General features: G+C 38.7%; 1 protein-coding gene across 1 annotated transcript in view; it reads right to left on the bottom strand.

The window, feature by feature from the left end:
* Positions 1-13,106, bottom strand: part of LRP2 (LDL receptor related protein 2) — a 263,004-nt gene that overhangs the window by 465 nt on the left and 249,433 nt on the right. Inside the window, 8 exon segments of the mRNA XM_036745398.1 lie at positions 257-265; positions 1,030-1,049; positions 1,052-1,100; positions 8,358-8,441; positions 8,443-8,484; positions 10,880-10,981; positions 12,906-12,976; positions 12,979-13,034. Of these exon segments, the coding sequence (XP_036601293.1) occupies positions 257-265; positions 1,030-1,049; positions 1,052-1,100; positions 8,358-8,441; positions 8,443-8,484; positions 10,880-10,981; positions 12,906-12,976; positions 12,979-13,034 (433 nt within the window).

Genomic DNA, 13,106 nt, shown 5'->3' on the forward strand with positions numbered 1-13,106 from the left:
TGGCCACCACTCTGGTGCAGGCTCTCATCACCTCAAGCCTGGATTACTGCAATAGCCTGGTGGGTCTGCTTGCCTCAAGTCTTTCCGTACTCTAATTTGTCCTCCAGTTAGCCACCAGATTGATTTCCTAAAGCACAGGTCCAACAATACTAAACCTCTAGTCAAAAAAACTTCACTGGCATCCTATGCCTCCAGGATCAAATATGAAATACTCTATTAGGTGCTCAAAGACCTTCATAACCTAGCCTCCTCCTACTTTTTCTGTCTTCTTATATCTCACTCACTGACACATACTCTTCAATCCAGTGACACCAGCCTTCTGGCTGTTCCATGAGCAAGAAACTCCATCTCTTAGCTTTGGCATTTTTTTTTTCTGAGTGTCCCTCATGCCTAGAGTGTTCTCCCCTCATCTACTGTTTTCATTTAGGTCCTAAATTAATCCCATCTTATACAGGAACTATTTCCGAACCCTTCTTAATCCTCTTTTAATTATTCTTATTTCTCCTTCTTTCTGTTAGTGTTTGTCTTTCATTTTCGAAGAGGACCAAAAACAAACCAAACAAAAAGAACAAAGATCAGGGTGATGTCCTGACATGTGTGTGAATTGGAAGCTTGTTGTACATATGAGATGGCCCCATGTCAGGTATCCCCTATAGTCCCACCCCGCCCCACCCCACTGCTTCCCAGCTTCCTTTGTGTGTATCTTAGTATGTTAGCCTGTGAGCACCTTGAGGGCAGGGACTGTGTTTTGCCTCTTTTCGTACGCTCACCACTTAAGCACAGGGCTTGGAACATAGTAGATGGTTAATAAATAGCTTTTGACTGACTGATTTCTCATGTGTAAATGGAAGGACAAACGCATGTGTGGGAAGGAAAAAAAATCTGGGTGAGTAAAGTCAGATTTGGTATTGGTTTAAAAAAAGGAGGTAGGAGGAGGAGGAGAGGAGGAACAAGAATATATATGTCTCACTTGGCAAAGTAATGTGGGCCTAAAGGAAAAAAAAATCCCAAATTAAGGAAATATTTTACCTCTGCATAGATTGGATTTCAAAGTTGGTACTTTGCTTCAATTTTCGTTTGAAGAAATTCCATTTTGACTCCTAGAGGAGAGAGAAAGGTTGAAAGGGGGGAAAAATAAATTTTAATATGAGATTGTAGAGACTTACCCGATGTGTGACCCTAGGCAAGTCACTTCACCTACATCTCCTCAGTTTCCCCATATGTAAAGTGGGTATAATAACAGCATCTACCTCCCATAGTTGTTGTGAGGATAAACAAGATAATATTTTATAAGTGCTTAGCACAGTGCCTGGCACATAGCTATTATCGTTTATCAGGGAGTTACCAAGACAATTAAAGAACAAGTCCAAGCCCCACTCCCCACCCCCGAGCTCCCTTGTAGCCCTAAATCTCTGATCCAGGTTTACATGAAAGCAAGGGGAAGAAATTGGATTATGATATCATTTCCTGCAACGATCTTCCTGCTTTTTAGCTGATTTTCCACATGATCTCTTGTCATAGCATAGTACTTCCCAACCAGTGTTTAAAAGGCCTGAAGCCCAGAGATTAATGCTAAACAATAAAAAAAATCCTTAATCTACCTACCTGGAAGTCACCATGGCAGGGCTGGGGATGTGGTAACTAATGTTCTAGTACCACAGTTCAGGTGCTTTGTATACTGTCTCTTAATGCCTTTGCTCACAGACTCCATGTTTTTCTTACTGCTCATTGCATCTTGCCAGGAAGCATGGACGTAGGGTCAGCCTACTCCAGATGGCATCTAGATTACATGTTTTAGGCTTTTCCAGGGCAAGCGATAGAGTGATGGTACCTTTGTGTCCCTTGAAATCTACCAAGTAGCCTAGAAATTTCATAATTTGCCTGGTTTGTGGTATGGAGGCCACCCAAAGTTCAATGGAATCAATAAATATCTGATAGAATTCCCTCTACCAAGCAGATTTCCAACCTGTCCATGACTTAGTGGATAAGTCCTAGGAGTTGTCTGAGGTACATGTTAAATGAATTAACAGGGTCAAAAGCTAGTGTCAGTCAGAATTTGAACCCATGTCCATTGGATTCGAAGTATTCTGAAGAGTCCACAATTTCACCAGACTATCAAAGGGGCCCAACACACACAAAAAATGGTTAAAAATCCTTGTTCTAGTGGAAGGATTCTTCCTAACTCAACCAGGGTCCCCCCCCCCCACACCATCTCATCTTTCTATAGTTTTTTATAGTTGACAAAGCATTTCCCTCACAATAACTCTGAAAGATAAGTATCATTATCCTCACTTCACAGTAGAAAAAACTGTGGAACAATCTGTTCCATAGTGTGCTAGATCTTGATCTTCCTCAGTATGATCAAGCTAGAAACTCAGCTCTTTTTGAGGAAAGACAGAAAACTTCCTGAGTCACATGCTTCTGTGTGGACTAGCCAGCCTGGCTTTGTAATAAAACCCTCTATAAGGGCTTGCCTGAGTTCAAAATCAAAAGGTTCCTAACAAAAGAAGTAGAGCTTATAACTTTTTGCTTTTATCTCCTAGGGAAATCAAATGCATTTTTAATGAAAGTCTAGAAAATAATATCACGGAGCCACTGAGATTTCATGTTCCTACCCTGGATTCTTTTGAGCATATTTTCAGGTAAAAGAAAACCTGCTGAGAGTCCCCGGTACTTTAATGTCATCCTGGAGTGACCCTTAACAACTAAAGTGCTGCCTCCTTTGAAACAGTCACACAATCACAGGTATAGCAACATTGGAACAAATATCTAAGCCCCTGGGCATCCAGGGGCAACAAGTTCACTCAACCATAGAAGTCTGAGATGAACATCTGGCCCCATAAGTATCACATTGAATCATCGGTAATAATTCATGAGACCAGATTGAAAGCTCAGGAGAGGAGATGACTAAAGCAGTAGGACTAAAAAACCTGCAGAGTCAACTCCTCTTCTAGGCTTCCCTCAAACTGTTTGTGGCATGGAATAGTTAAATAGGCTTCATCCTGAGCAAATCAGTCACTGCAGTGTCCCCAGCCACTTTTTCCTACTCACTCGATCTAAGCCATAGCATCTCTTTTATCTAGTGAAAATGAGGATACAAGAACTCAGTTGATGAGCATGAGGCTGTGGTACTCGAAGTGCACAGAGGGAAAAAAGAGCAGCCTATGAAAGCAATCTGTTATTGCCCAGAGCTTGTCAGGGCTGGAAGACCGCATTTGTGAAATTCAGGCTTTACATGCCTGGTCTGGATGGAGATATGTTTAATATTCAAGGGGAAAAAAATCAGCCCTTTGAAAATATGACTGAAAAATTCTCTTTCAAGCCAAGGTTCTATTTTCTTTGACAGAAGACAAACAATAAACAAGCTAGAGATAGGTCATTAGGTCAGGGATACCTTCAAATGTTATCTTCAGCCGGACTGCTATACTAATACAAGTTTGCTTGCCCAACCTTGACTGAACCTAAGAAACCATGGCTACGGTCACAATAAAATGGCATTTTTTTTTTAGTTTAATTTTTAAAATTTTATATTCATTTTAAAATTTTCAGTTCCAAATAGTCTCTCTCCCTCTAGCTCCAGCCCATCCATTGAAAAGGAAAACAATATGCTATCCATTATACATGTGAAGTCAGACAAAACATATAAATGGACATTTTAAAGAATATGAGATGGCTAGGTAGGCTCCTTTCTTCCTTTATAAGGCAGCAATCAGGGTTCATGGGATGTGGGATGGGAAGGAGTCAAGAGGGGAAAAATTTGGCTGATAATTTTCAATTCTTCCAAGGCAAAGAATGAACCTCAGGACTTAATGGGCACTATACTTTATCAAAATAAATCTTACACTTAGAGGTAGAAGGAACACAGAAGTCATCTGGTCTACCACCCAAACCCCTGCCATTTACAGATAAGAAAACTAAGACATAGGAGGCTTATGTGACATCACACAGGTAAGAAGAGGCCGAGTTAGAATCGGATCCTCAGAACCCAAATCGAGCATGCTTTCAATTGTTATCAACCTGAGTCAGATGAAACTCTATTAAGCTACCTGCTGTTTGCATGGGAAAACTTTCTATTTTTTTACTAAATGGAAAACAAATATTTCCTAGGCTTATATAATTCTTGTTCTTTAGCTCTATGTCTCATTGGTCCACTCAACCATGAACAATTTACCAAAAGATATTGGGGCAGAGATTCTTATTTCAAGGCATCTGTGAACTTGGATAGGAAAAAAATTACATCTTTGTTTTCACTCCTCACTCCAATGAGTATATAGAGTCACCAGACTATGAAAGGGGTCCATGACACACAGAAGAGGTTAAAAATCACTGTTACAGGGATAAGAACCAGGATGAAAACTCACCACTGGCCTCTTAGAGCAAATTTTGACAACACCCTACACAAAGCCCCAGATGCACTGGTCACTGGGAAGAAGGTATGAATCCTCAATAAATTCTTGATTGATATCTTAATTTGTGACCATTTATCCCCAACCTTTCCAGTCAAAAACAATGACTGAATTATCAACTGTAGGTATGAGTCACAAGCAGCCCATTCATTATACATTAGTATTTGGAATTCTCCACTTAAATACAGGCTGGACTTCAGAGGACAATTAAAGGTGATGGTTATGTCCCATGAAATTCTAATTAATTTGGAAATTATTCTTCTTAAAGCTAGCCTTTCTCTCAAGTCATCACCCTGACAACTAGGGGACAGATGGAATACTCTATCTAGATCAAAACTCCATCCGTAGGAAGCTGAAGTTCAGAGTTTTCATGAATACTCTGTTTCTGAACTACCCTACCTTGCCTTGCCTGGCAAAATCTAAGCCTATTGAATTTAGGCTGACATCTCCAAAAATTCTTCTGAAGTCCAAGAACTAGTTTTGAAGCTGGCATGAGCAGCAAGAAACTGAACTAACAATTAAACCCAGGACCCTCTGACTCCAAATTTAGCATTCTGGTCTCATTACATATAGCCTAATGTTCAATTTTTTTTAAAAAAATCAATGATTCATAAATATTTTGTAGCATATGTGACTATTTATGTATATCTTATTGCTATTATATTGTGTTTATTATGCTGTACTGTGAATCTACTTCCCACTTTTTTCTTGTTGCAATTTTGTAAAAGTTCATTTTATTTTAAGTCCTATGTTTGGATTAAAAATAAATAAACAGCCAGAAGTGGTGGTGCATGGTTATAATCCCTGCTACTGGGAGACTAAAACTGGTAGCTCTCTGAGGCTTTGGAATTCTGAGCAGCAGTGGGCTAAGCCAATCAAGTCTCCTTGCTAAGAAGCATGATATGATGAGCCCCTGGAGTAAGCTTGAGGAGGGATAACCCAGCCAGTCTAGGTTGGAAAGAGAGCAGGTCAACCCTCCTATGCAGATCAGTGGTGGGTTCAGACCCATGAGTAGTCCTTGAAATTTTATGTTTGGTGCTATATAGAGACAGATAGGTAGATAGGTAGACAGATGGATGGATGGATAGATAAATCTTAAACATAAATAAAAAATTTTAAATTAACATCACAAGTACAAATGGGGGGGGAGAATATGAACAAATATTCTTCTGAAAAAATATATGTGGATTGAGTGGATTGTAACCTCAGGATGAGTTAACAGTATGTCAGGGCAGACAAAACAAAAAAGCTAATGCAATATTAGGCTGCATTAAAAGAAGCATTGCTTCCCAGAATGCAGGGTTAGATAGTACTGGTCTTCTCTGTCCAAATCAGACTCATGAGACCACATTTCAAGTGTTTATATTCTCTTACAAGTATCATATTTTAAGAAAAAGTGATGACAACAAAAAAGGAGACCAGGCTGGTGAGGAACCTCTAGATCTTACTAAGAATGGCTGAAGAAAGTGAGGAAACAATATTAATTCTGGAAATAAAAAGACTTGTGAAGGAGACACAGAGTTTATAGATGAGAGCTGAAAGCAATATTATTGTTCATGAAGTTCAATATCTTCATTTCACAAGTGAGAAAATCAAGGCTAAAGGTTGTACAAGTTAGGTGTCATTAAAGATGAGTAGGTAGAGGGGGAGCCACAGGAAGTGTGAAGAGGCATTCAAAGGGTTGGAAGAGCCACCCTGGTGAATGAGACAATGCATTAATTAGGCAGGTGTACAAGGATTGCCTAGCAGCAGTGAGGGCCATTTGAGGTTATGTAGCATAAATTGTAGTTGACTTGATTGGCAGGGCTTCATGATTTTCTCTAGCTTTGTTCAGTATCATATGTATAAGTGCAAAGGCAGTACAGGTGGGAATAATCCAAGGCTAATTCTTGGCGGAGCAAAATCAGCAATACAATAAGATAGCAAAGGACTCAAAAGAAGAAGAAAGTGCGGAGTTGAACTAGCTCACCAAGGGGTCGAGATGAGGAAGAGAGGACAGTGAAGTTAGTGTAGGGGTGACCTCCTGCTATTCATGATGCTTGAGGGATGGGTTGTGAAAGAGCTACTGGTTACGAAAAATAACCTTGTACTATTTTGAGAGCTAGGGCCAGATTCGAAAGGCAGTTTTCAAAACTAGATTAAATAACTAGAGACCTGATTTCAAAGGAACCATGAATATGTTTTAGACTTTCTTTCAGATAACTCTAATGGGTTTATCTTGCTTACCAGTAAGAATCAGAGCTTTCAAGAATAGAACAGAAAATTACAGAAAAATCTAAGAATTAGAAGAGAACCCTCACATACTTTCCCAGAAGTCAGCCAGGCTAGGACCTATCCAGGCATGCCAGGTAGCCAGAACGACCAGATACCAAAAAGGGTGCCCTATACTCCTTTCTATTCCCATTACTACAGGGGAAGCTTCCCTCCCTACCATGCTTTTCCCCTTAGCCTATACTACTTGACTACTCACAGGGCTTAGATGGTACATGAGTCAACAACTGTATTTCCCTTCCAATGAGATGGACAACCACCAGAAATAACCTCAGTTTGACTCAGTTTCCTCAACTGTAAAATAATAGGATAATAGAACCTACCCCAGGGGATCAAATGGGAAGATCAAATAAAATTATATTTGTAAAGTACTTAGCACAGTGAGCAGCACATAGTAGACACTATCTAAAGGTTTATCCATTCCATTCCATGTGATAAGTTGCAAATAAAGACCATTTCCCTTCCCCTCTAAATCTTCACTTCTCCAGAGTATCCCCAGTTTCTTCAAGTATTTATCATGTGGCATAGTTCCCAGTCCTCACACTATACTTGCCCTCTTGTGAGTGAACTCCATCTTTGCAATATCCATCTCAAAACATGGCCTCAGAACTGAGCACAATTCTCTAGATGTGATTGGACCAGGTCAGAATACAGAGGGCCTATCATTTTTAGCAAAGTCAAGACTGCACCAGAGGGGGTTTTTGGAAGCCAAGATGCCAGGCAGACTCATACTGAGCTGGTAACTCAGTAAAATCTCCAGATCTCTTTCAAACAGATTGTTCTCTAGCTGCACCTCCTACACTTTGTATTTATGAATATTTTTGAGGATTCGTTTATGTAACTTAACGATTATAAATCATACTGGTAGAAGCTAGATCTGCTCATATGCTATACAATTTGATTAATTCTAATAATATAAGAAAGGTGCCTAATTACACTTTGACTTCTATTATTATGTAAAACTGAACTAAAAAAGTTTCTTGAATATATTTGCAACTCCTCATGATATCATTTTCTTAATAATAAGTAGATCTGAATTTTTAATCTATGAATTTCCTATGACGAGACTGGTAATAAGGTTATAAATTACAGGCTTCTAATCTTTTAAAGCAGATTGCCCAGGGAAAGAGTACAAAAGCCATCTGGTGGCCAAGAACCATAAGTGCTACTGGACTACGTCAAAAGTGTATCTGATTTGCCACCCAGTGGCAAAAGTTAATAAATACGGTGGCTCAGTTGCTCAAAAATTAAATTCCACAGATATTTGAGAGAGACAGTTAGGTGGTTCAATGGATAGAGTCACTGAACCTGTGGTCAGGGAGACCTGAGTTCAATCCAGTCTGAGACATTTACTAGCTATGTAACCTTGGGCAAGTCTCAGATTTAAAGAAGACAGACTGCCAGAGTCTGTTGTCCTCCCCTGATTTTTTTTTTATGTTAAATATTACATGAAGCTTCAATACATATTGGCCAGAGTATTCATCACACATCTATCTAATGTTGCTTGCATGTTACTTGGAGGGGTCTGAGGAGGCAGGGGCAAGGTGATGGAGAGGAAGGGGAGAAGCATTAGCTCTGCACTATTGTGGATCTGAGAATCAGGGTTTCTTAGTTCTATCTAGACAAAGATGAAACCAAAGGCAAAACTGAAAAGCTCTCTTAAAATCAAACGTGGCATACCTGGGCAGCTTCTGTTTTTCGTGTTGTTTCTGCACTTGTAGAAGGTTGTTTTTCATCAACAATAATTTCTGAAGAACTGATTGGGATTTTCATAATTCGGATTATCCTCATTTCTGAATTCAGTTACCTGTAAACACATTAAACCTTCTTATCCAGCTCCAAAAAGATGAAACAAAATTAAAACTTGATTAGAAACTTCAGAGTGAGAGACTTTAACTGAAGAGGAAGGATAAATGATTTGCTCTTAAAGAACAAAATTAAAAGTCTGGTCCCTAACAGTTGGAAAGTCACTAGTTGAAACATAAAACAGAATTTCTCAAATGTTTCATTCATTTTAATCACTTCGTTCATTGGATATTTTGCTCTCCCATATCCTTGAAGTCACATTTCTTTGATAGCATGAGGAAAATTCCATGTACTAGCAGAGAGTACAGAGACTGTCCCACTTTCCAGAAGACAAAAACATTAAATACTAAATGGGTCCTCTAAATTATCCTCTAATTAGAGGATAAAAAAAATCTCCAAACTCTATACCCAGTCCCAATCAGATTTGTTAAGGATGCTTCTGGCCCTTCTTACAATATTCATTTCTTCCCAAAGCTCTCTATAACACTCGATTAAAAGAATTCAATTGTATATACTAGTAACACATTTAGAATAACAGGATACTATAGGGCCATAGGTGATATTTTAGAATAATTAATCTTCCTTTAAGTTATCCTTTTTATCTGAGCCCTTGTTGAACTAGAAATTTTCTCCCTGGAGAATCAGAATCTTTCCTTCCAAATACAGTCCTTTTCCAAAAATTCCCTATTACATTTGGGGGAACACCATCCTTCTAGCCCCTGAGGTGTCATCCTGGATACTCACTGTCACACACACATCAGAAGGTTGCTATATCTTATAATTTCTTTCTCCACAGAAGCTTTTGGCTATGTCCCCTTCTCTCCATTCACACAACACCATCCAGGTCTGCCCCTTTATTGCCCAGACCTTAGACCATTGTAGCAGCCTGCTAACGGGTGCCCCGTCTCAAGTGTTTTCCTTCTCCATCCAATCCATCCTCCATTCAGCTGCCAAAATGATTTTCCTAAAGCATAGGTCTGACCATGCCATTCTCCTATTCAATAAACTCCAATGATTCCTATTACTTTAGGATCAAATCTAAACTCTCCTCTTTTTGGCATTTACACTCTTCACAATGTGGACTCTTCCTATTGTCCCAGTTTCCTTACACATTACTCTCCACAGTCTAGTCATGCTCCCCTACTTGCCATGTCCTTCATGTACAATGGTCAATCTCCCTTCTTCGTACCATCTGTGCTGGCTGTCCCTTATGCATAGGGATGCCTCCTCACCTCCACCTCTTAGTATCCCTGACTTCCCCCAGGATTCAGTTCATGTACCACCTTCGGCAGGAGGACTTTCCCAGACCTCCCAGCTGCTGGTACCTTTCCCTCTAAGACTACCTCATCTACTCTGTATGTATCAAACATATAATTATTTGTGTATATGCTATCTCCTCCTTTTGAATGTGAAGTCCTTGAAAACTGAGACTGTTTTTCTTTTCTGGGTTGAGTTTGGTTTTTTTTTTATTTATTGTTTTTGTTTTTGCATCTTCAGAACTTGGAATAATTTTTGATACCTAGCACTCACTTAATAAATGCTTATTGATCTGTAACATTTGAACTAGAGAGATAATGTGATAATTAACCTTCCAGAAATTTTCTGCGTTTTGTAGGCATAGAGATCCTTCCTGAAAAGAAAGTATTATAGCATCTAATGAAAATTTTAAAGAACGGAGAAAGCAGAGCGTACTACATTTCTTATATGTTCATAAGCTATCTTTTAGGTCCATCATTAAACTTATTCTGCTTATGTTTCCCCGAGGCATAGCTATGGAGAGAACAACAAACAAAACATAGCATCAGTAATGGCATGACATTAAAGCTTTAATAACCACACATCAGAAGGTTAGTTAAATGTTTTCAGTACTCTAAATATTCTGGTCCTAAGTAAGGAAACATTTCAGCCTGATATTTAAATATGCCATCTGTTGTCATTCCAATGAAAATCTAAGTGTTAACAATGAATCGGTGCTTGTAAGAGTGGGCAAAAAATGATTTTGGCTATTGAATCCTAAGCTAATGAGCGACTCTGAGGCCTTTTCTTCCTTCTCTTTTTCTCTTCTCTCCTTCCTGGTAAACTACTATCCAATGTTGAAGTTATAAGTACTTGGCTTTATGCAAGACAAAATGAAGAGCTTCTTGATACAACCAGAGGACTCTGATCTCTCAACAATTTTTATGGGACATGAAGTGGTTCTGATTATTTAAATATTGTTGTAACATCTTGAATCAACCCTATCTTTGCAGAAAGTCAAGGTTAGAAATTAACTAAATTCATTTATGTGCTTCTATATGTTTGAGAGGAGAAATTAAAAGAGACTTTAAGTTGATGAAACTAGACAGAACAAAAAGAGGGAAAGAACAACACCAGAAGAGATGACCATCAGTTCTCACCGGGGCTGGCTGATCAACATTGACCACACTGTCTCTGGCTGCATACATTGGATTTTCAAATATGATGGGTTGCTTCCCTGTCTCCACAGCAAAATTTTCATTCTGAGAAAGAAAATTATGCTATTGTCATGATCCCCAACACCAGTGCCTTCAAATGTCTCACCATTTGTTGTCAGAGCAAAATTAGCCAAAGAGAGAGAAATTATCTTAAAGACCTTATAAAACAGAAAGGCAGAAGCTTTATGGAAAATGGCATTTTCTAAGCAGCATGAACACATAAATTCAGTGACACTAGAACTGCTTTCCTGATGGCTGACAGCCTCACATGGCCCTCCATATCTCAAAGTCCCCAGGAATGATTCATTTTTCTCCTGGCCATGCTATACCATCTCTACACTCTACAATTCTGGAAACATAATTGAATCAATACTGTCATTTCTACTTTTAAAAAAAGTTTATCAAACTATCCTTTATGGCTCCACTCACCATCTCTGTGACTTATCAAGTCAAAATGCTCCTCCTGGCTACCACTCCCCTATAGTGTTCTCCCCGACTCCCATTCTTGAAAGCAGGAGGTGGGAGTGATTTCATATTTATATCTCCAACATTTAGGACAGTGTAAGTGTTAGGACATAGCGAGGTGCCTAAGAAATGCTTTTTAAAAAAATCATTCAACTTTGCCCAAAAGGCTATAAAAATGTGCATACCCTTTGACCAGCAATACCACTTCTAGGGCTGTATCCCAAAAAGATCATAAAAACGGGAAAAGAACCCACATGTACAAAAATATTTATAGCAGCTCTTTTTGTGGTGGCAAAGAATTGGAAATCAAGGGGATGCCCATCAACTGGGGAATGGCTAAACAAGTTGTGGTATATGAATGTAATGGAATACTATTGTGCTATAAGAAATGAGGAGCAGACAGACTTCCTAATAACCTGGAAAGACTTGTATGAACTGATGCTGAGTGAGGTGAGCACAACAAGGAGAACATTATGCGCGATTACAGACACAATGTATCTGTGATGACTAACTTTGATAGACTTGGCTCTTCTCAGCAATGCAAGGTTCTAAGACAACTCCAAAAGGCTCATGATGGAAAAGCCATCCACATCCAGAGAAAGAATTACAGAGTCTGAATGCAGATTGAAGCAAACTATTTGCTCTCTTTTTTTGTTTGTTTTTGTTTCTGTTTCTGTTCTGTTTCTTCTTTCTCATGGTTCAGTCCATTGGTTATAGGTCTTACAACTTGACTGCTGTGAAAATGTTTAGTGTGAAGATATATGTAGAGCCTATATCAGATTGCATAACATCTTGTGTGGGGAAGGGAGAGGAGAGGGAGAGAGAGAAAATTTGAAACTCAAAACTTGAGGAACTGAATGTTGTAAACTAAAAATAAATAATAAATTTAAAAGAGAAAAAAATTCATTCATTAATAAGTTTTCTTTCATGTTGAATATCCATTGTCACCCAAAGCACAAACTCTGAATCTTGTTGGTATGTGTGGACAGTAGAAAATAGACAAGTTGGTGAATGAGGAAAAAGGATTGCAGGGAGTGGCTGAGGAGGAATCATACTTCTGACACGATGGATAGTATAAAATCATAGGGAAGGAGGACATTAACTGGAAAGTAAAAAGCAAAATATGCATATCAGATCCCCCCAAACATCTTGCCCCCAATACATACAAAATAATTCCAGATAAGAAAGAGTTTTCTATATTTATTATTTCTGACACTATATAAACATTTTAGCTAATCAAATTCTGTTTAGAACTAAAAGTTCCCAGAAAAAACTAACTGTACTTCTACTTTCAAAACATTGATAGACTCTATGAACCACCCTTTTTCTTTGCATTAACTGTGCATTACTGAAATCTAATTTGTGAAGAAAAACATCAGAAAATTTTAGTAAATTTCTATCGTTTTAAACAACAATCCTATCCAACCCATATCTAAACAAGAAAGAAATCCAAAACATTGACGACAGCTCCACATTTTAAAGATCCATTTGAAATGACCCTTACCATTTGCATTGCTCTATCGATAGCAGAATCAGGCCCAAAACCTGATACTCCAATATCCATGCTCACGTCAGCCCTGATCTGAAGGTCACACCGCCGCCATTTTCTGTAGATTTTACTAGACTGCTTAAGCTGAAAGGAAACCAATGAGATCCTTTGAAAGTGCTCTTGCCAATCAGGAGTATGTGAAGAAAGAGACTAAAA

The sequence above is a fragment of the Trichosurus vulpecula genome, chromosome 2, assembly GCF_011100635.1.
Source record: "Trichosurus vulpecula isolate mTriVul1 chromosome 2, mTriVul1.pri, whole genome shotgun sequence".
Lineage (NCBI taxonomy): Eukaryota > Metazoa > Chordata > Mammalia > Diprotodontia > Phalangeridae > Trichosurus > Trichosurus vulpecula.